This window comes from Channa argus, chromosome 15 (assembly GCF_033026475.1).
Source record: "Channa argus isolate prfri chromosome 15, Channa argus male v1.0, whole genome shotgun sequence".
NCBI classification, from domain to species: domain Eukaryota; kingdom Metazoa; phylum Chordata; class Actinopteri; order Anabantiformes; family Channidae; genus Channa; species Channa argus.
The window spans coordinates 20,902,432-20,926,183 of record NC_090211.1 but is presented as its reverse complement, the minus strand read 5'-3'; the positions used below and the strand labels follow the sequence as shown (position 1 = coordinate 20,926,183).

Genomic DNA, 23,752 nt, shown 5'->3' with positions numbered 1-23,752 from the left:
GCAGACTCTCAGGTCTGGAGACATGTTATGAATGCATGTTCAGAGAGCCAGAGTTGGGTTTCTGCAGGCAGCGATCTGTGCCAGAGAACTGCATACGTTATAAATGAAAAACAGAGTGCAGTGCAAAACAGGAAGGGAGTCGCTGAGGAGAGGCTGAGCCTGAAGGCCGTGACTAACACGCTAGACCCGTACGGTACATCTGGTTGGAATTGGTGATAGCGGCGATTAAATGTGATTTCAGTAAAGCAGGTAGGAGGGAGCGAGAAACGCAGTGGGACCTTGGAGCTGGGGGAAAATCCTGGATCGGATTCAGGTGGTGAAGTTCGGCAGCGAACATATGGGGAGGAAGACATGTCACCCACGTGGAAGAAGTGCAGGATGTGAACAGACGGGGAAAGAATGAGCATCGGGGGAGAGAAAACAGACTGAAATCAGCCACGAGAAAATAGGGACGTTTCCTAATACGGCTGTGACCACACGTGTAAAATCACCAAATGAAGTCTGCAAAACACACATCCTAACCTGTCTGGGCTGAGGCCGGTCTTCCCCTCTGTGGTTTTACCTCAGGCCGGGCTCTGTGGCTCTGGGGGCACCACAAAGACAAAGAAGAATCCAGCAGCAACTCCCCCCCCCCAGAGGTCGAGTCTTAACCGGCAAAGACGGATATTTTTTTCCTGCCCTATTTTCTTAATGGTCAGTGCTGTGGTTCACTTTGACACTGTGTAGGAAAACAGTGGACAGGATTGAGAAGTGAGTGAGTCAGATGGAGTTGGTGAAAACATCATGTGATGTAAGCTCATTCCCGGGCTGTCAGACCGTGGGATGGAGGAGCATCCGGGCCAGACTGGAGCAGGAGAAAGGACAGACATTACTCAGGACTGTCCTCCTCCGATGAGCCTCTGACGGCTCTGTTGTCCTGCAGCTGTGAATTTTGCCATATGAATGTCAGCAAAACTTCCAAGCCGATTTCTGCGTGTTGCGTAACAGTGGCATCATGAAGGACACACGCATCTCAAAGGCAGCTTTTCTTTGTAATAGTTCGTTGCTTTTGAAATCGAAATCTACGGGATTTGGATTCAGTGGTACATTCAGTCATAATAAAAAGCAGATAAATAGTTCTGCTTTTTGCAGAAAAGTACATTGTATCACATCAACTCTCCAGCCTTCATGGCTAAAATAGACATTTTCCTGGAGGTGGCTCAGAAATATGGACAACACAAAAAGTCATTAATAAAGTATTTATCAAGTGGTATTGACGTGAACTTTATTTTATGTGGCCGTTTCAAGGCATTTTTGGCATTGATGCCCTGTGGGGAACAAAAGTGACCTTTTAAACTCAGAGTTACAGGGTTTGCTTGGTGTTGCAGAGCAGATACAGTATTTGTATTTACAGAAATAGTTTCTGTCTCTACAAACATTATCATGGTGGCTGAAACTCAAATAACAAGACAAACCCAAACAAAAAGAAATGACTGGACTTTACAGTAACTCGAGCACAGTGTGGTACAGGTATCGTCCTATCTGAGTGAACCTTGAAGGTGTCTCGGCAGAGGCACGTATCCCGCCACAGGGCTCTGTTCTTGACCCTCTTCTCTTCTTCTGCTACACCAAATCCCTGCACTCTCTCATCCACTCACATGACGTTTCCTATCGCTGCTATGCTGATGACACACAGCTCTTCGTGTCCTCTCCACCAGAAGACTCCACTGTCTCATCGCACGTCTGCCTACCTCTTGGGCATCTTCAACTCGTCCTCTTCCTGACAGAAATTCTGTTTTTTCCAGTCAGATGTTCCACCTACCAGGATCCCCAGTGATTGTCCCCACAAATATGGGAGGGTCCTTGATGACCAACTAAGCTTTACTGACCAGATCTCGGGCAGCAGATCTGCCCTCTACCTTTCCGATTATGCTATCCAGCTCCTTAAACAGGCCCTGATCATATTGTACCTGAACTACTGCAGCACGGTCAAACATCTACAGATGGTCCAAAATGCAGCAGCACATTTCGTTTTTGATCAGCCAAAGAAGACACGTGTCCACTAGCTTCACATCAATGCACTGACGTCTTGGCTCCAACACAACACATCAAAACATCGCAAACAACTGTTTAGTTTAGGGGCCCAGGGTTGTTGGAAAGAGATGCATAACTCTGTATCCACAAAAACTCAAAACAACATCAAACACTGTTGAAGGAAAAGACACTTTTCTTCCCCATCAGGCAGGTTGGATTGGTGGATTAGCACTTCCTTAATGTAACCTAGTGTCACATGCTGTGATGTTAAGGAAGTACTGATTTTTAAGGCAGACTATGACTTTTTTTTACTGATCTTAATATCATGATTTAGTGCCCAACCCCCACTGCTTAGCCCCAACCAAACTGCCGTGTTTGCACATTTCAAATCCTGTGTATTTGAGTGATTTAAGCCAAAAACAGTAGAAAGTAGAAACTGGTGCCATTTTAGCTTCTTTGTCGGGAACAGCAGTGGGCTCTGTAGGGCTCTTCGCCTCCCCACTAATGAAGGCAGACAGTTTGCAGCAGACGGCTGCAAATCCCCTAAGATTTACTTCATGAGATTCAGGTTGAACTTAGAAATTGATAAAAACTTCCTCACACGAACAATATTAAAACCTATTAAAGCTCTGAGGCTCCTCTCCGTCAGCCTAAACATATGAACATGGTTCTGATGATAAACAACAGATTTAGATCCAATATTTATTCCCGTGGCTTAATGAATGTTTAGACTTTGATTTCAAATCTCAAACCACCCATGACTCACAAGATTTGTATCCAGAATTAACTCCATCGGAATTTCTGCAGAGGCTGAGTTTATCACACTGTTCCAAGCAAAACTCCTGATTATTTCACATCTTTCACATCTTCGCAAAGCTGACAAACCTGTTATTACAGAGAAATCTTATTAAATTTTAATAGGAGTAAATTGCCTCAATTAGAGGTCAAAGCATCAGGTTGAGTCTTGCATAGTTCTTCCACATCCATCTGCAGCTCACATGTGATAACATGTGATAACAGATGAGCTTTCATGCACAGTACTGTCTACGTTTCTTTGTCTTGAAGTCTTGATTTAATTCAGCAGCAATTGGGATTTAGTTTTGCCCAAAGAAAGACTTTTAAAAAGGACCAAAGCGTTTCCATAAGTATTTACTCAGTGTGTTAACAATTGAGGTCGGTTCTGGAGACTTTGCTGCTTGTTTGTGTGTTCAGCGGAGCATGTGTGTGTGTGTGTGTTGCGTTGCAGCTCAGTATAATCTGCTTGTATTTCTCATAAGACCTCTGTGAGCTATTGACTCTGGTGTCCTGCAGCCTTTCTGAGGAGCCAACACTCACAAATTAACCTGCAGGCGAGCAGAAACCACCCACCGCTGCCACACTGACACACTGCATCAGATAGCAATGACTTAACACAAACAAGCAACTGCAGGCACCGCTCCACTGTTTATTAAAGGCCACGGAGTTCAAAGATGTGCAACAACAGGATGGGAAAAGCTATGTCCTGTGCAGTCAGCTGGGAAGGAATTTCCCTCAAGTCAGATCCAAACACAAACACACTGACCTCCACGATCCCACTTCCCTTCTTCTATTAGTCCTGTCTGTTTAGCAAAGCATCTCATTCCACTTCTCTTCCCGTTATCCTAAAACGAAATCATCATTTTTCCTCATCCCTCAAAAATCTCCTCCACTGTTGCTCTGCATCTGGTCCTCTTGGCCATGCAGTCCTGCTTATTATCCAAAGCCAAAGTCCAAGATCTTGGACTCTGCATTTGCTATTTTTGGGATTCTAAACTTAAACTTCACAGCTGGACTTCAAGCTGACTGTGGACAACCAAAAAGTACATACAGTAAACATGTGCTGTATACCGTACAGCAGTGCTTGAAAGTTTGTGAACCCTTTAGAGTTTTGCCTGTTTCTGCATAAATGTGACCTAAAAACAATATCGGATTCTTCAAGTCCTTAAACTAGATAAGAAGACCGAAGTTAAACAAACAGATATTTTCATTTTATCATCTTAAATGTGGCTGTAAACAGTGTGGATATATTTGGCTTTTGGCTTCTCTGTAAGCTGTAGTTTGAAGGCCTGTTTAAAAGCCTTAGTAGCTGTGATTCACTCGGTTTGAATGAGCTTTGAACAACTGCAAGCTTCATACTGCTGATGTATGTGGGGAGTGTGAAATAAAGGAGGCTACTGCAGCCTATTAGCTATGCTTCATAATTTAGTTCTATTTAAACCCTTTGTTGTGGGAAAAAACTGCTTTGTTTTGCAGTCACCTCATGGGGATCAATAAATTGTTGTGGACGACAGGTAAGATTCAGTGTCTTGTCTGTGGACACTTCGCATCCCATCCCATCCCTCGGCTCCCTGACCCGCTCATCCAGCTGTTCCAATCATCGCTATGCAGATGACACGCAGCTCTTCCGGTCCTTCCTTACAGTGGCCCTGAGAGCTCAAAGCAAAGCAGTGCGAAGAAAACACATGCAAACAGACAAAACACAAGCACATTTTTAAAACACCTTCCTCAATTTCGTGTGCACAGAATGAAGAAACTCACTGCGAAAAGATAAAACACAACCAAACGCAAAAACCCGCTGCTGCAAATTTCACCTCATCGTGCACATTTGAAAAGCTTCTTTTAAAAAAAGTTTTTCTCCTTTTCCTTCACACCACTCTCCTTCTGACGGGATGATGACATGCACGTCATCTATTTGTGTGACTTCTTTACTTCAGCCCAGCTTCCTATCTTTTCTCTCTCCTGTCAGACGCAGTCACTCTAATCACAAATATGTGGCCACTAACACAACAGGCCAAGCAGTGAACCAACACATCGCCTGCAACTGACTGGTGACACGCAGGCAGCCAGGGTCCTTCTTATTTTAGGGCAGCACACTGTGGGAGAAACGAATCCCTGAAGAAACAAGGCTGGACATGTGATGATAGATGTATGTCTCTGTAATCGTCCTGCTTTGGAGATAAGATTAAAAACCAAACGAAAACTAAATGAAGCCCAAGCAAAGAGACTGTGAACATCCTTAAAGGTTCTACCATGTAGCTTTTTCAGAATTCAGAATGCAATTTAGTTATTTAAAGTCCAAATATACCTGCTGAAAGTAGAAGTACTTAATTCAGAATTATTTTCAGAAGCTAAATATCATTGGCTTATTGATGCATTAACATCTTTGCCTACTTCAAAACAGCCCTTGGCTACATGTACTTTACACCACTGCTTTCACGAGAGCCACCAGCTTTTAGAAAACTTTGCTGCAGACTCGTAACTCCATTAAACCACCACCTGCAGCTCTCAAATGTTTACGTGGCATCGTGGGAGCCTCAATACGTTCACGTAAAGCAGTCAAAGAACATCTCACTATGGAAAGATGCATTTACTTTCCTGAAAGTCTCCTGAATTGTGAACTATTGTGTTTATTGTAGTGTTTACGGCACATTTTGATCCACTATAGGAACTGAGTGCAGTTTCTGTTTACACGTGTGGTTAATGAAGCTTTTCCTGATCTCCAGCAAAGGCGAGTTAACATGGACGAACTATGAGACAAAGGGCCCCTGGGCACAGACAGACAATTGCTAGGACCTCACTGGCTGAAAGAGACCAAAAAACGACCACGAACGAGGCCCATCATGGCATTTTAGTAGTTTGTGCTTGTTTTTGGCCTCGGTGAGATAGTTTTGATCATTTTGCAAATGCTTGTGGTCCGTTTTTGTGTCTTTGGCGATTTGTGGTCATTTGTTTTTGTCTATTTATGGCTGTTATGTGTCTGTTTATGACAATTTTTTTTTTTGGCCTCTTAACTGAGCTGAACTGAACAAACAAGAAAAATTAACACTCTCTGTGCACCTTAAAGTCCCAGTAGGCTCGATGACATGCAAATGGACAGTGATGGTCCGGTGAAACGTGCGTGTAGCTGAAAAGAGAAACTTGTTAAGCTTGTTTGAAAGTTGCGGATGTCTGCAGTGCATCTTATGGCACCATGACTCAAACGATTCATACAAAGCTCAGGTTTTCAGCATTTCAGCATCAGACCCACTGCACCACCCAAAGCTCAGACAATAGACAATGTCCACACACCGAGTCGCAAACCCTCTTTCTTTATATATAGCTGACTCTGGTATGCACAGAGTGAGAGTGATGCTGAGCTGTGGTCAGATATCCAGCAGTGACAAACCACACTGACTGTCCTCTGTCACCCTCTCCTGCCACAGTGAAGGTATTTTCAGCTGCAGGCGGCTGCAGCTCTGCTGTTTAAAGCTCATGCGCCCCCTGCAGGAGAAACAGAGCAACTACCACAACATGTAACATGGAGCAATGAAAATAAATCAGTGTTTCCGTCCCACTCCTCCTCCTCCTCCTCCTCCTCTTTTCTGAATCCTCACTGAAGCTTTGTTTAATGCTCCCTCCATCACTCCTCTTCTCTCCTGCCAAAGCAAATAAAATACCAAACCTTTCCTTAAAAAAAAAAACACACCACACATACGATGAGCATAAGACCATAAGATTGAGGCAGAATTTTGGCTTCTCGTTTTCAAACCACGTATGAATTGGTGTTTTGATGCGAGTGTATGAAAGCGTCTCCTCATAAACCCTCGTTTGACACCGTCCCTCTGAGCCTTTTCATGTCTCTGGACTTTCATGCTATTAAGCTCAGTGAGAGCCTCTCTGTTAGTGTGTGTCTCTGGGGGTCTCATGACCTCCCTCTGACTCCCTCAGAGCTTCCAGCTAAGACTGCTAATGAGATGTTAGTAAGTGGGGAGGGGCTGGAAAGTACTATTCCCCCGCTGCTTCTTCACTGCAACGCCTCGTTTCTCGCTGGTTTTCTGTGGGACCTCTTATCTGCACAGTCTATCTTTGCAGCTTTGTGTCTGCTCAGCGCAGCAGTGTGAGGCCCTGGGGGGAAACCTCCACCTTGGCTCCAGATGCCTGCAGCTGGCAGTCTAAGTTCAGTGTGTGGCGCACAAGAAGCAAAATATGCAGCAGAGCGACTCTGGCAGAGATGCAGGGATGATGTAGTCGAGCAGATGTGCATTTCTTTGTGGTTAAGTTGTGTTTCTTTGTAGTCGTTTTGAGTTTCGTTATGATTGTTGCGCATCACTCCGTGCTCAGCATCTTTTGTGGTTGTCTTATGTCAAACCGTCCGGGTCTGCTGTTGTTTTAAAAATCTGCACCAAACCTCTCTGCTCCACCCTGGACTGGACTCCAGTGAATCCAGAGACCAGGAGCAAGAAATGTTCACAGTGATTATTGACCCCCTGACCCCTTGAGCTGCTGTGGCTCTGCCCAGTTCTCCTTTCCAGAAACACATCCACGATCATACATTTCTGAGCATCATGTACTGCACAGGGCTTTTGTTGTGCTGGAGAGAAGCCATCAGGGAGCAGCCTCCATGTGCGCATGGTGGGGTCACGGAGTATGTTTTCTCGGTTTAAAATGCTCAGCATGGAGTCGATTTTATTGTCTCACAGCATATAGGATCTATAACGTGCACCATCACGTTGTTACAGGCTCTGCAAAGCATTAATGATCACATTACTACACTGTGGGCTGAAAATGAGATATTTAGCTGTAGCCAAGGGGCAAATCCTGCCATGTACACACACACACACACACGCACACACACATGAGCCTGAATAACGAAGCTGAACAGATTGTACATTCATGAGCTGCATTCGAAGACATAAACATATAACTACACATTAATCTTGTTCATTAGCAGCATATCAGGCCATGTGGCAGCAACGGGCACCGTGAGCCGTCCAACTGTGTGTTTGTGTTGCTGTGCATGTGATGGTGGTGAAATATGCAGAAATCTGCGCAACACAAGAGCATCGCCATAAACAGATGTCCCCTTTTCAAAGGCTTTCAGCTGTAAAAGAAGTAATTAGCACATTTATTGTGGATGCTAAATGTATATGGCATTGACGGCGCAGTAATAAATCAGCCTCTGAATATCAGCTAAGTCATTAATTTCAGCATCTTTTTAAGCAGCAAATACGCAGCTGCTGCAAATTATAAAAGGGAGCCACAAATAAGCTTTCATGTCTCACTCATCCTCGCTCCGACCCCAAAGTGAATGCAACATTTATCAGAGCTGCAGGCAGGGAGGAAGCGGCAGGAAACATGTGTACAATGTGAAATGAGACGACAGGGAAGGTGCAGGAACGTCGTGTTCTCTCTCTACGCCATTGAAAAGTGAAGCCTGAGCACGAATGTGCAATCAGCTCTAAGCAAGCTTCTTCTCATGCCCCTCTGAGGGACGCACCGAGGAACCTCTGCTCTCCTCCACCGCCTCACTTTAATCGTTGATGGCTTTTTTTCTGCATCCGCACGCACAGACAAAAAAAGTCTACTCGTTATCTGTTTTGGCCTTTTCCACCTTCTAGCTCTCAGTGCTGGTTGCAGCGTAGCAGGGACGGATTTCTTCACCTTCAGGTTTGTGCCATTTCTACGCAGGCGGTGAGGAACCTAATTACCGCAGAACCATTAATTCTGCTGATGTGTGAGGCATCACATACAAACACACACAGAACATTGTGAGTGCATGTTACATGGATGCAGAGCGTTTTTTTGCTCAATTAAAACCTTCACCAGAAGGTTTTGCGTGTGCAGCCTCAGTCTCTTTAATTGCAATTAATGCCGTTCCCACTGCTTTCAGGCCCGAGTGAGCACCGTCCACCTCTGCCATCCTGTCCTGTGCCATGACGTCAGGCTCTCTGATTTGGTGACATCCAATTAGTATCTCCCTCTGAGGAGAACAGATTTTAATCTAATAAGTGTGCTGCTCTAATGCCAGTGGAAGCTTTAAAGCCCAGATTAGAGTCCGTCCCCTTTCATCCCACTGCACTGCGCCTCACCTTGGCGGGTTGGGTTTGTGCCCTGCTGGACCTGTCTCTGCTGCTCCACACCCACTCTGAGCACTTGGCTCCACTACTATCACTACGTGGGCTTCCCGAAGTGTGAAGGGGGAGCTGCTGCTTTGCAGTGGGATGAAAACACCTCCCGAGTCAGAGCAAGGTTTATTCTCGCTCTCGTTCTGCGCGATTCAAAGCAAAATTCTGGCCCATTTTGTTTTGGATCTCACGCCTCACGGTGCAGATGGACCTCAGTGTTTTATGTGTAGAAATATGTTTAACACCAAAGCTGAAATATGATGCATTCAATCTGGGGTTAAAGTCATTAAAAAAGAGTAAAAGATCACATTATTATTTGGATATTTTTCATCTCTCTTTGTTCCGTTCTTTCTGGGAGTTTCTGTGCTCATCCTAATGATTTTAGAAACTGTTTCGCAGTTTGCGTGGATTGAATTCAGTGATCTGTTTCTCTGCTGGTTCCCCAAACTCGTGTTGGACTAAGGTCTTCCGTTTCCAGAAGGCCTGAGTTTAGGTATTAGATATAGGAAATAAGCTCCACGTCGTTTGAACTTTCATTTGAATTGTTGTTTCGCTTCCTCAAATGTGTCAAGGAATCATGTTTCAATGCCAATTTCAACTTTTTTTTTTTTTCTACAACAAAGTCATCTCAAGGCACTTTGCAGTATGAAGTCGAGACTATAAAGATGTATAGAGAGAACCCAACAATTCCCTGTAGGCCACAGTGGAGAGGACAAAGCTCCAGCAGAACCAGCCTCAGGGTGGGCAGCCATCAGTGCAACAGTTCACTACAGACAAAGTGACCAAACACTTTGGTCTGGACTTCATCATCATCCCATCCTGTCTGTTTCTAGCACTTCCTATTTCTAATTAGTCTCTTATTACTGTTTTTAACTGAATTAAGCTCCAAGTGTTTTTAATTGTGCTGCACATGTTCAGTGATTACAGGGCTCAGACATGTGATCAGAGCACGACTCTGAAACCAAGTTAAACACTTTATAATGAAGTGGACCACAGTCTGTGACTACAGGAAAAATAAAGACACTACTTTTACAGCCTGTGAACTCCAGATAAACTTTGTTAGAAGGCCGTGGTTGATTTGACCACTTGTACTTTAACCAACTACATTACTGTCTGTGCTCTGACCATGAATCTGCCTGCAGATGATGTGAGACCTCTGCTAAAACCTGCCTCAGCACGTTGACCGGGCCTCAGAACACGTTCTTCATCGGATGATGACGCCATACAAGGTTTGTTTGGATGGAATATTGTATAAAAACAACAATTTCTCATCGTGTCCTTGCTGTCATCCCTGATTCATGTACCATTAAAAACCAAGGTCGGGCTTCAATAAATAGTGTTCAGCAGATTCTGTGCATCATGAATCCCAGTGTTTACTCTGCTACATAATGGCTGCAGCTGAGCCAAGTTGCCCATTGGCCCAATGTTTCCATTCCTGACTCAAATAAAATATGCCATATTAATAATTGCACACCCACATGCTTGCTGCTGCATATGCAGCTCGAAGCTCCGCTCAGTCTGCGAGGTGGGAAATAACTCGATTGCAGGGCGGCAGGGACCTCGCTGTGACTCTTGTGTGAAAGGTTTCTGGATTCATGCACTGGAATCCCACTTGTCAGCGACTCAGTGATGAGATTCAGAGGAAAAGGTGGACAGTGCATAGTTAGACAGACGGGCCTCACTGCATGGCTGATTTCCTTCCTACATTCTGTGAATGAAAAGTTCTCATACCCACTAGATATTTAAGAGTTTGGGTAAATCACATCAGTGGGTGGATTGGAATGGAACAAAATGACAAACCCCACTGAAAAACATGGTCAAAGAGATTAAAGTTCACGCAGAGTTTGTGCTCAGCAAAGGACGGACACGACACTTAACCGGCTCCTGAAAATGTTCAGATAACTGCTTCGTTTGGACAAACAACATAATCCTCTGAAATGAGATTCAGGTCAATCTGCCTTTTACAGGACTCTTCCCCGTGTTCTATTAGCTCAGCAGGCTTCTTAGAGTCTTACATAACATAAGCACACAATGGAAAACTCATGGCGTCACTGGAGGCAAATAGATTATTACTGCGAAAAGAACGTGTGTTTGCAGGAAAAGAAAAGGGACAAGACACATAAAGTGACCCACCGACGATCAGGGCAAATAAACACACACAAAGTTCACACTGTGATGTGTGTGGCTCGCAACCAACATCTAATATTTCTTTGAGTCTTATTTAACAGCGGAAGCATAGACGGCTGCCTGAAAATGCCAATATAGCAAAAGTGTAAAATCCCTGTTAATCAAATAGAATACAAAATGAATATAGCTTCTACGGGCAAATACAAGTATAAAAGAACTTGCAAGTTGCCGTAAAAGTAAAAGATTCCGGCTAGAACTGAAGGGATTGTGCACTTCAAAGCTGAGAGCAGCGTGGCTGATCCAGAAATAAATGGAAATGCATAATGTGTTTGCATGAATGGGCAAAGGTGCACGTGACATGAATTTCTGTGAGCCATGCCAACGACCGTCGGTGCACAGGGGGAGAACACTTCACCAGGACCCTCTATGGCCCCCACACTGCCCCATTAAAAGAGGTGGGTGGGCGTGGGTTTGACCCTCCATCTGGTGGTGGAACAGTGGTTTTTGGACACACTGCTAACAGAGGCTAAGATACATTTCAGCATCTAGAGTTACAGTAGGTTGGCAGTAGAAAAAAACTAAACAAAAACAAGTTCACATGTTGAGAATAGTCACTTTTGGTTTTCTGTACTTTCTGCAGGATGCGACTCAAACCTCCATGCATCCCACAGATCACGTCCTGTGGGCCCTCGACACGTGGGGCTCATCGAAGAGCCCACGGGAACTGAAAAGCTTCCTAAAAGAATGTTGCAGTTAACGTCTGTTTAGATGATGTTTAGCTGTAAAACGGTTCACACGTACTGGACATGTAAAGTGTGGCCTTACACCAACGTCCCAGCGCTAGTTTTACGATAATCTAATTATGAGCATGTGGTGCACAGGCAGGTGGTGAAGGGCGAGTTGTCAATACTGCACGATTCCCTTCAACCCAGGACACCGATTAAACCATAGTTTGCTCCTGTCTGCACAAGAAACTACTGAAGAATTAGGGGAGGGGAACTCCCCACAAGAGAGGGTCTCAAACAGTTACAGTTTAATTAAAATCTAACAGCATCAGTGCACCGGATCGTATCTGTGCTCCAAAGCATGTCACATGATTAATATTCTTTATGTATCACAGCTCATGAGATGGATTTAGTGTCAGACCAGTGATCTTCCATAAGCATCTGGATCGCACCTTTGCAGATGTGCAATTTATTGGCAACAGAACTAGGCACTAGTGCTCATTCGGCACTTTACTTTTTCTCGGCGTTACAGCTGCAAAGAGGAGGCGAGTCCATGAGTGAGTCAGTAACAGCAGGCCACCTCAAACCCTGGTTCCCATCATGCTGTGCCAGGCGTTACGGAGGTGGCGCGGTGGTATCTGGGGTTTTGCACATCATCAAATATTTACAGAGACGGCAGCGTTTCTACGAATGTGACTTAAATCACAGACGCATAAAACCCAAATAGACAGTAACTCAGAACAACGAGGGAAAGACAAATTACGAGCTGGAATGTAGCAGCTACAGTTCAGCTAACATTTATATTCAGCCATTTTCCGATACTTCTGTCCCAAAGCGACTTACAGCAACAAATTGAAGTCAAAGAGAAAAGATCCAATCAAAGTGTTTCTGTTTCATGAGATGCAAATGCAAGAACGTTTTTTAATTTAAGTGCACATTGGCTGCACAATTATAGTTTGAGGAACTGCAAAGGTCGGGCTGTCTGCCCCTCCCCCCCTCCCCCTTTGGTTCTGCCCCTGTATTGTATCAAACCCATAAGCTGTAGCTTAAAAAAGGCAGGAGGTAACTGACCTGTCAGCACTGACGCACTACACACGAGACGTCCTGACATTTTTAGCAGCAACCAGAAGCTTCCAACAGCCTGAGGAGCCCGAGTTTACATCACATGGAGCTGAACTGCAGCCTGTGCTGTTAAGAGGCTATTGAGGAGGCTTAGCCACAGTCCCGTCCTCGTCCGTTAGGATCAGGCCTCCACGCCGCCCTGATCTCACAAATACACCCAGCATGTGGCTGGAACTGCCGCGATCAACATCAAATCCAATCACATACTGTGCTATAATAATTAGCTTCTGCACAAAAACAACCTGCATTTCATGATTATGGTCCCTGCTTCCACTTTCAGGTGAATAGCTGACTGTGAAAGCTACAGACTGGAAGGATAATTGTGATTAGTGATGACAGCTGATGAAGATTAGGTGGAATTATGATGCATTAACTTATTCGAAGGCAGTAAAGCTCAGTTTTGACCAGAATCTTACGGAGCAAAGTGCTAAAAAGATGCTAATTTAGCTGCGTGCAGGAACAGGCTTTACAGGGATGTGAGTCCGTTGGTGAAGACTGAAACATACTGGACGGACTGCAAAGAAAGTCAGTTACCAGAGGATCAATTCTACTGAAACACTCATTTTTTTCTCTAGTGCCACCAGCAGGTTGATGCTTTGGCTGAAATGTCTCAAGAACTATTGGAGCTGCTGTCCTGCAATTTAGCAGCGACCTTCATGTTCGAACTCAGGTTGAGTTGGCGACTTCTTTTTACGCACCGTCATCTAGTGAAAATGCTTAGTTTGTGTAAAACGCTCCTATCTGCCTCAGCATTGTCACGCTTCACGTACATGCTCAGCGGCTCACATACAGAAAGGAAACTGAGTACTTGGCCTCTAAAGTTGCCAGAATGATCCTCACACCTTATGTGTTTTTGGGCCCAGAGACCATGTGCACCAGCATCTTCCTGCAATCGCTGCTTGTGCCTCCACTTGCACATGGATGAGGATGAAACTGTAGTAATCCTACAGCTGCTCTGGACATTCCAAATAACATTGGACCAAATGGATCCAGTCTTGATTCGAAATGTTTTGCAGGGTTGGTGATGCTCAGCTTTTTTACATAGCTGCGGCTTTTCCAATAATGATTCCCTTTTTCGGTCAGTGTGTTACACACGTGATCCATGCTGAAGATGCACAGAGCTGCTTCCCTGTTAATGTTCTCCAGTGCCATGGATTTGTCTGAGTGAAACAAGGAAGTGACTTATTTTCTTTGTGTCACTACATTTGCTCAGTGTTTGTCCTGATTCCAAAACGCCTGATCCGGGTTCCTCCCTTTAGGTCAACAGCTTCCACACACAGGCGCTGAACTTCACGCCGTTCTTTCCCACCGGAATTTGGCTTTGTCCTTTAACTCTCTTTGAATATGCTCCGAATGATTAAAACAAGAGCCGACACACATCAGGTGAGGCACATTTTAGTTATGGCTGTCATGAAGTCAGAGACAGTTCAGTCTAAGACAAAAGCACAAGCACACGGTGAGGATCAAATGTCAGCTCCTGTTTCCTAAGATGCTGTGTGTAAATACTGCAAACACAGCAAAAACAGCCACTGAATTCATTCTAATTTAGAAAAACTACAAGTACGGAAAGTAACTCAGCACTAACCGTAGTGTGTCACATGGGAATATTGCACTTGTCCCACTTCATGCATCCGACAGCTTTAGGTGTTGAATTAATAAAAAGTGACGCATAAAAGAGCAAACAGAGCAGGAATCAGCTTTCTGAATAATTTTGTGGTTCTCTCCTGGAATCCGTACATGAACTAGTCTGAAATTTTTAAATATGCGCGGAAACTTTATTAATGAGGCACATGTGGATCTTATAACTCTTTAAATACTTTTTCTGAAATCACTCTTACTGTAGTACTGCTACTCTTGTACTTGAGTAAATCACATGTTACTTAGTGGTTCTTTAAATAATCAGTTATACTGATGATTTTATTCTATATTAGAAATGTAATTATGTTTCCCAACCGACATAATCAGTAAATGATATATGCATATAATATAATAAGTAATCTTTTCTGTAACATGCTCGGTTTGGCCACTGGCGGCTTCGCTGGACAACAACATGTGAAAAGTGCTTCTCACATGGACCTGAAGTGTGAGCAGCAGGTCGTAGCCTCCTCACGGCAGCTAAATGCAGCAGTGCTGAGGTTTAGAGGGATTAACTCCATGAAATCCATGAACACTGGTGGTGCAGTGATGGGAACAGTGGCAGGTAGCATCTGTGTGTGTGTGTGTGTGTGTGTGTGTGTGTGTGTGTGTGTGTCTGTGGGGGGGGGGGGGGGGGGGGGGGGGGGGCTGGGAACAGGAGGCTGTGGGGATTAGGGCTGAACATATAAAAGCAGGGTGCAGACAGCAGGCTTCTTAAAATCAAGGAGAAGAAGGAACCAGCTCAGAACAGAGATTGGCGGTATCCTCTCAGGATATCTGTGACAACAGGTAGGAGCCAAGGAACATTTTACAGCTTACAGTGCATCTTGTGTTTAGCAGCTGCCGCTTGAGGAATGTTTTAACTGCATCCGTCTGTAGATGCAAATTAAACTTTGCAGCACTGACGAAGTGGATTATTGACTGGAGGAAATACAGGAAGTCAGAACTCACAATTGAAGCTAAGGCTCAGCGTAAGTGACAAGATAGTATCTTAAGTATCCAGAACTAAGGGGGCTAGAAAGTGGTTTGACAGAACCATCGAAATGGCTGAAACTAAAACACAGAGGAGAACAGGTGTGTGTGTGTGTGTGTTTCCTGATGCCCCTGGTGATAAGCTTTGATTCAGGTGGCAACAATCGCAGCGATGGATGCTGAGAACACAGCAACTCCACCGTGCAGCTTTAGTCCAGATCTGCTGGTGCTGATGGAGGCAGCACATGTTTGGTTTGCATAATGTGCCAAACCAGGGTGTTCTGGTTTAGTCAAATGGCCTTAATGGCCTTATCAGTCAGACTAGAGCTTAATCAGGGGGCTGCTGCAGAGAAAATAGCATCATGACAGGCTGTTTACTGGCTGATGGTTCATTCAGTCAACAAACAGACTTGTGTCAAACGTGGCAAAGAAAATACGCAGGAATTGGCTGATGATGTAACCGCAGCTCGGATTTCAGGGGTCAGTTGGTTAAAGTTTGATGTCTGAGCTGTTGAGCTAATGGAAGAGTTTTGAGGCCAAGACCAGAGGTCGATTTCTGACTGCACACCATGTTGTTGGAAAGGGCACAGTGGATTTCAGTGGGATTAGAGCTAATCAGGGTGTTTAACCTAATCTGTATAATCTCCACTGATTGGCATTAAGCGCTGGGAGGAACAGGATTAACGGAGCATAGCCGAGAGACAGAGGAGGGGGCGGGACACACACTCAAAAACACCTTCTGTCTTCCAGAGATCCGCAGCAGAAATGAACGCCAGCCCCCCTGCAGGAAGCGCCCTGGCTCCCGCCGGCCCGGGTGGCCCCCTCACACCCAAGAAGGGCCCGCCAAAGTTCAAGCAGAGGCAGACTCGCACCTTCAAGAGCAAGGCCCCCAAGCCAGGCCAGAAGGGGTAAAAGCCAAAAAGCCTAAAGTCCACTTTGAGTCGGATCACTTCACACCACTCACCTCATGCTTTTCTCTGTTCCAGCTTTGGCGATGACATCCCCGGCATGGAGGGTCTGGGCACGGACTTCACGGTGGTGTGCCCATGGGAAGCCTTCGGCGACATGGAGCTCAGCGACTTGGCCAAATACGGCATCATTTAAACCGGCTGCCTCCTGCCTTCCTCACCTGCCTGCACCTCTCCTCCGTCTAACCCCCTGCACCTCGGCTCGGCACGTCGCGATAAGGCTGCCGGCGAACCCCCTAACGCCCTCTCGTCTATCTACCTCATGCTCTGCTCCACTGAGTGGCTGCACAGCGTAATAATACTAACATTTGTATACTATTATTATATTATGATGCTGTTTACAGTATATATGCTTGAAATGGGAAGACGAGAAAAACTAACTGTGCACCTTTTTCCACTTCCCTTCATCCATGTACACTAGCCCTCTCCTGACTTCTCCTCTTCCTCTCCACCCCTCCCTCCCCCTTTTCACACCCACGGCAAGGACGCAAGCAAAACACTGGTCGACACTAGCTTGTATTTGCTTCTAGCTGCCTGTTAAAATGTAAATATCTTACTCTCAGTGTTAAACCTCTGTACCTTTTGTACTGTGTTCCTCTTGTACTCGGCATTGAATTTTGTACCGCTTGTGCACCAGGCCACTGGTGGAGAGCGTTCAACGCGCTATTAGGGGGAAAACTAGAGTGCAGTTTCATGTGATCATGGAGGAGGAACGTCCCTTTAGCCCACTCTCCATCTCTGTCTGTCCTTGCTGCTGTCTGAGCCCCCTGCCCCTCTGTAGAGAAAATAAAGACGTATACTGTGTAATACGTGTTTCGTGTCACAAGCACAATACCACAGACGATGTCCTGTGAGCTGGTTTGTCCTATAGCTGCCGTAAAATGTGTTTATTTTCCTACTCGTGTCTCTTCTTTCGCCAAACAAAGATGATGTGACCGGGATGTTGTCCATCCTCATTTTCCACCTTCGGTTTAACACAGACTGATTAAATGTCTTATACTTTCTATTCTAATCAGAAACCATAGTACACTGGTGTCTGATCACCTCTAATAAGGATCAGTGATAAATATAATGTTTCCTTAACTCAACACACACTTGGACCAGACTCTTCATTGGACAACAGATGACTGTGTTGCAAGTATTTACAAAAAAAAAGATGTTCTTTTTAAAAGAAAAAAAAAAGATGTTTATCAGCTGCTTCTGTGCATGAGATCTGGCTCAGAAATATTGCATAAAAATTGCACAATAAAGTCAAAAGTGAAAAGGGCGTCTGTCAGTATGACATTATTTATTCGAAAAACTCTTTTTCATTAGTTGCAGTTGTGTTTCAAGTATTTGGTCCTTAATCGTGTTGCTTTAGCTTAAGTTGGTTGAGCAGTCGACCACACACACACAAAAAAAAAAACAGGGTCAATCGTTCGATTCTCGGTTCTTTTTGGCGTCGCACCGTCAGCGCGGGACCGTGGAAAATGGAACATGGAAAACAGCAGATCAGCCAATTCCAGCATTATCATGCCACTGAATGGAGATCAATCGGCCTTTATCAGCCCTGGATGTGCTTTGACAGGAAACCTATTACCTACTGACATGTTCAGTTACGAGTAAGACATTTGGGGAGACATTTTAGCGGCCATATTATTATGGCAGACTGCCAGAGTGACATCAGGTGTCCAAAATACAGGGCTTTGAGACCAGGCACGCAAGTTCCTGTCCAGTTTTATATGTTGAATTAATGTTATTTTAGCCAGTGTTATTGAAGTGACCCCACGATCTTTTCCCTCATTTTTAATGAGAAAAGTAAAGCATCAAGGTGCCATCCAAAACCAGACCAACACCATAACGCATGGTATTGCATTATCGAGACTTGCAGAGCCCAGAAATATGAATATGTACCTTCTTTACCATAGATGTGGTTCTGATAAGAACTGATAATTGCCATTGAATGTTGAGATAACAAGAACCACACATACTGTACATGTCCCAGCGAAATAATTTCTCTGCATTTAACCCACCCAGTGGGGGAAGCAGTGGGATGACACAGAGAGCTGGCGCTGGCCGTGTCTCACTTGAGGGCTTAGCTGGTGCATGGCCTGGGACTTGATGCTCGACCCATTGAGATTTCATAGAGCTGTGCTGCTGGCGTGCGTAAAAAGCCCAAACCTGCAACTTTTCCCACAGACAAACAACATGCACAGTGGCAACGATGAACCTCTGGCTCAGAGTTGAAGAGTGACTTCAGATTCAACTCAACACACCCCATGAATGTGCTTGTACAGGCACGAGCTGAGGGTGATACGTACGGGCTTGTAAAAGCCAACAGTCTTTTCTTGACACAAGTCTCCCTGGGGCCAACTCGCCCGTTTTATTTGTTGTTGACTTCCCAGTAACTAAGGCGATGACGGCTCCTGTTCTGCATGCAGGTGAGGCTGGGATGAGTCAGTTGGACTCACCTTAAACCCCCTCCTCCCTCCTCCCTACTCCTCCTCCTTGCAACAACAGAACACTCCGGTTAATCCAGATACGCTGTGCTGGTTATCTAGACATGGGATGCAAATTCATATGGGAAATGGGATTCATAAACAGGGGAGGAGCGAACTCCCCCTCCCCTGTGTATTTGTGCATCATCACCCCCAGGTGTGCGAGCCCCACCTATAGTTTGAGGGAGGGACACAAAGGAGATCCAGGGGAGAGCAGAGGTGCAGGCTTCTTTGCTCTTGTGCAACCTGTTGATGCACGGTGGAAACAATCGCTCTCTCCCAGTGGCTTCAGGCCTCAGCGGCTTCATCGCTTCCCTCGCCTCGTGCTCTTCCTGTTGCCTGGAGCTGGCAGACACATGGACACATCATCAGGATAGGAGTTGCATGGCTACATGCTAAGCAGCCGCTTCAGCGATTATTGCAGGATCTCCAGCTGAATTCAAGTCAGGAGTTTAGGGGTAGAGGAGAAAACATCGAGAAGCACCATAAGGTAGGTGGCTCGATTTTTAGGATTGTACAAGGAAGTGTTCACGAGTGAGAGGTGGCCTTTGGTCGTGAGGTGTAGCTTTTACATTTTCTAACAAGAGAATTATTTCTCCCACAATTAGAAATGTATGTGCACTTCGACATCAACTCGTGTTCGACTCCCATTCAAATCCCTCACTCCCCTATATCAAGATGGAAATAATGTAAAACTGATGGCCTTCCAGCCACTTTCTCACAAATCACTCTCCCCACTCTGATCTCCCGACAATTATCCAAATGAAGGCGGACATCAGGACAAAGTTGAGAGCACGAGCCGTAGTCAGAGGGTATGAAGCAGAACTACAAAGGTTATATTTGAATGCAGGAGGCTGTAACAAAGGCCAAACTGTGGGCTGGGGAAGTGGCAGTCAGCTATCAGGAGTGAACATCTCATCTACAACCTGTGCAGTCTGGTCTGCGTGTGATCCGTGTGGCTTTAGCTTTCTGCGTCATGTGCTGATGCAGCAGAATTGGTCACGTCTGCCGCCACCTCCGGGTTGCAGCTGTTTTTTCCTCCAGCCTTCGCTTCGGCCGACACAATCTTCAGCCTTGTCCTGGCTTGTTTCTACGCTCCCCGCTCCTCTTCTCTCCCGTCTTGCTGTCAGATGTCTCAGCCTTTGTTTGTGTGACCCGTCACCCTTAGTCAATACAATGTTCGTGTGCTCAGCAAAATGCCTGCGAACTTTGTGCTGACATGTGCTTTTTGTTTCAGGAGAACAGCGCTGCCATATTAAACGACAGGTACAAGAAGGGCTGAACACTCAGCGATTACTGGGAACATGGCTTTTTTATCTCAGGAGCACACAGCCTTGTTCCCGCTCCTCCTCGTTTTCTACGTCCCACTCACCTGTCTATGCCAGTCAACCAACAGCAGCTCAGCCAGTCCCACAACCAACACCTCCACCACTTCCCCTGCTGCTTCAAATGATTTCTCCCTGAACGGCGTGCCAGGCTGTGGCCAAGGGTTGAACGCCATCTACAGGTACCTGTGTGACCGGCGGGCAGCATGGGGTATCATTGTGGAGACCCTGGCCACTTCAGGGTTTCTGTTCAGCATGTTTCTCCTCTTTGGCCTGGTGTTCTGGGTTCTGTGCTTCTGTGCCTCCTTACGACAACAACGCAGTCGCATCGGCGGCCCAGTGGCCTCCATGACCCTGTTTTTGTTTGCCACAGCTGGGATCTTCGCCATCACCTTCTCCTTCATCATCCGTCTCACCCCACAGACCTGCCCCACCAGGATCTTCCTCTTCAACGTGCTCTTTTCTCTGGCCTACTCCTGCCTGCTGGCTCGCTCCCTCGCTCTGCTGGGATTCGAAGCAATCCAAGGATGGGGGGAGCCCGCCGCTGCCCTGGGGCTCTTCACTGTGCAGGTAATCATCTCTACCGAGTGGCTGATCGTGGTGCTGGTCCGGGACAAGAATCCATGTTACTACAGCCAGGAGGAGTTTGCCATGCTGCAGATCTACGTTCTGTGCCTCCTAGCTATCAGCTTGATCCTCTCCCTCCACCTCCTGTGCCGCTCCTGCTCCACATACAGCTATGATTACACAGGACCCACAAACCAGCTGGGGCGGGGTACAGGCTACAATGCTGTTCATCACACTCCTATTGTCTGCCAGCATCTGGGTGGTGTGGATCACCATGTTCACCAAGGGAAATCCCAAGTTGGGCCATCAACCGCAATGGGACGACCCGGTGCTTAGCATCGCCTTGGTGGCCAATGGCTGGGTGTTACTGATGGGTCACGGCTTGTCCCAGTTCGCCTTCCTCTGCAGGGGTGGAGGCAAGTCCAAAAATGTGCCCCTGAGCTTTGTCGGCTGGACCAGCCCCAACGCTGATATCCCGGGACTGGCCAGTCAGAAGGAGGGAAAAGAAAACGGAAGCTTTGAGAGTGATGGAGAGAACAGGAAAGGAGAGAGGAGAGGTGAGTGACGGGCAACAAAGAACTTTTTTTAAATTGGCGAATAATCTGCGCAATGGCTTAGTTGATGAAAGACTGAAAGCTACAACTTTAGGACTCACGTCATCCTGCCCTGCCTCTCCCTATGCTCTGCCAAGCCCTTCAGGTATTAGTCAGGACGAAATTACACTAAATAAGAAGCTGTGAAACGTAACAGTCAAGCAGCAACAACTGAATCCATCTAACCGGTTAGAAAAAAAAGGGAAGCCTTTTATTCTGTACTGCTGCCAGATTGGTGAATGCAGCTGGGTCACAGAACATTCAACGCTCTGCACATTAAGATAAGTTATGGACTAATATATATATTTCAAAAAACACACACATTACATTTTACCAACTGTCCAAAATAAAGGAATCAGAAAATGTCCACATGTAAGTAGCTGTAGCGGCTTTGAAATTTAGCAGTATTTTATAAAGAAGCTACTTTAATGTGGAAAATGTTGCAGGATCATTTTATTAGAAATACAAACACCTGATGAAACAGAATTTAAGTTTTTTTTTTTATTAAAATCTCACATGAAAAAGGGTCTAACTGCTAACTGACTGTTTCGTGTCCCCCTCCCATACTACTAGCAATACAGTTTAAACACACTGGGTATTTCTGAGTCGGATCACTGACTCCAGACTTGCTTGGCGACGTCCTTATTAATGAACACAGAGCCCGTGTCCAACTCCTATCAGTCAGCTGTGCTGCCACTGTGGCCCTTTATGATGAACACTTTTATAACGAACTGATAATTAGCTGTAACGGTATCACACGTCTCCCTTCAGGCAGGAGACACGACCCCTCGCTCCGATCGCCCTACGAGTCGGAATTCTCCATGACAGTGAGTAATAAAGCCTCTGGATTAACAATCTAACTCAGCCTGCAATTAAGGACTGTGACCTTTAACTGCGGCCGACTATGGCCAAGTGAAGCAGAGTTTATCCTGGTGGAAACTGCAGTGGTGTGATGAATATTTGTGTGTGTGTGTGTGTTTCAGGATATCGACCACGACAAAGATTTCACCATTCCTCGGCCTCAGACCACCAACTACAGCGAACCGTATGACGAATATTACGAACAGGATTGAAATCCTTTCCCACACAAACTGATTGTTGTGGATCACCCAACAATGCCCTAATCTGTGCCCGGCCCCAAAACCTCTTGATCAGTGTTTTTTTTAACTTTTGCAAATGTGATTTCAAATTTTTAAATTGCCTGTCCAGAGAGAAAGAAAGAAAAATAGACTCTCCAGGATGAGTCATCTGCCCGAGTGCCATCACCGAGACTGGATGGGTTAATCTAGTCCACTTTTCTCCTGGTGGAAAATCCACATCACAAGTGGAAGCAAGGCTTTGTGCTAGTGTGTGCGGCGTGCACATGGCGTGCTAGTCTGAGATGGTATGTAATAGCCCTGAGGTGATAGGAGAGGCGTGAAACTGTCGCTCTGAAGGTGCCAAACTGCTGAGCAGAGCAGAGACATCTGTGAGCGGAACAGAGGACGGACGCAAGGAGAAGAAAGGAGACATGAATTAGATGAGATGAAACAAGACAGGAGGACGGCAGGACAGGAGGGCTGTCAGTTCTGTGGGACCTCTGTGCCATCACTGATTAACATCCGCAGATTTAAAGTTACATTGCAGCTTCTCGATGCTGTGCTGACCCCCCCCCCCCAAAAAATGTAAAACCTGTTCCAGGCACATGGACATACAACTAATACACACTTTAATGTTTTTGTGCATTGTTGTGTCAATAAAAGTTTAACCTACAAAAGCCAGGATGTGAATAATTGCAAGCCTTTGCTGCGCCCCCCCATCTGCACGGTGAGACCAAAGCAGTGGCTGTAACACTGTTACGCCACCAGGGGGCAACGTCTAGACGTGACCAGTGAGACATGAGCGAACCGGCCAAAAGTGACTAGTTCAATTTAACAAGGATGATTAGTGTGTGAGCTGCAGTACAGTCATGGATGGACGACATGACGCAGGCACAGAGAGAGACACACGAACACACTGTTCACTTCTTGTTGAAGAATGGACAGCTCCATTAAAAGACACGGAATGAAAACACAAAGTTAGGTAAAACAGGTTAAAGGTTAGAATAATAATACAATTAAAAGACGAAATGAACTAAAGCAGATGCAAAGACAGATAGTTATTAAAGTAAAAGACACCAAATGCCCATTAAAATGAAAAAATACCTAAAGCAGATGCAAGAAAGGAAGAAAAAAAATGGAAAAAAGATAAAACCCAGTAACTGATCAGTCAAGACTAGAAAAAAAATGTCACAGATGGTAAGTTTCTCATAAGGAACCAATGACACTGTATCTGACCTGCTGCCTCT

At 45.5% G+C, this 23,752-nt stretch overlaps 2 protein-coding genes across 3 annotated transcripts; both read left to right on the top strand.

Annotated features, from left to right (window-relative positions):
* The first annotated feature begins 8,139 nt into the window (after positions 1-8,139).
* Positions 8,140-18,182, top strand: pde6hb (phosphodiesterase 6H, cGMP-specific, cone, gamma, paralog b). 2 transcript variants are annotated; one of them, XM_067477852.1, is made up of 4 exons: positions 8,140-8,457; positions 10,058-10,144; positions 16,247-16,404; positions 16,483-18,182. In XM_067477852.1, the coding sequence occupies exons 2-4, from the start codon at positions 10,127-10,129 to the stop codon at positions 16,598-16,600; spliced, it is 294 nt and encodes a 97-aa protein (XP_067333953.1). In that variant the 5' UTR covers positions 8,140-8,457; positions 10,058-10,126; the 3' UTR covers positions 16,601-18,182. The 2 variants fall into 2 exon arrangements, with proteins under 2 accessions (XP_067333953.1, XP_067333954.1); XM_067477853.1 differs by lacking the exons at positions 8,140-8,457; positions 10,058-10,144 and adding an exon at positions 15,200-15,313.
* Positions 18,183-19,136: 954 nt separating this feature from the next.
* LOC137100196 (G-protein coupled receptor family C group 5 member D) lies at positions 19,137-23,182 on the top strand. Its single transcript, XM_067477851.1, is given in 5 exon segments — positions 19,137-19,431; positions 20,179-21,040; positions 21,042-21,390; positions 22,198-22,253; positions 22,410-23,182. Coding segments are annotated over 4 exon segments (1,290 nt in total). The 5' UTR covers positions 19,137-19,431; positions 20,179-20,245; the 3' UTR covers positions 22,500-23,182.
* Positions 23,183-23,752: the final 570 nt, after the last annotated feature.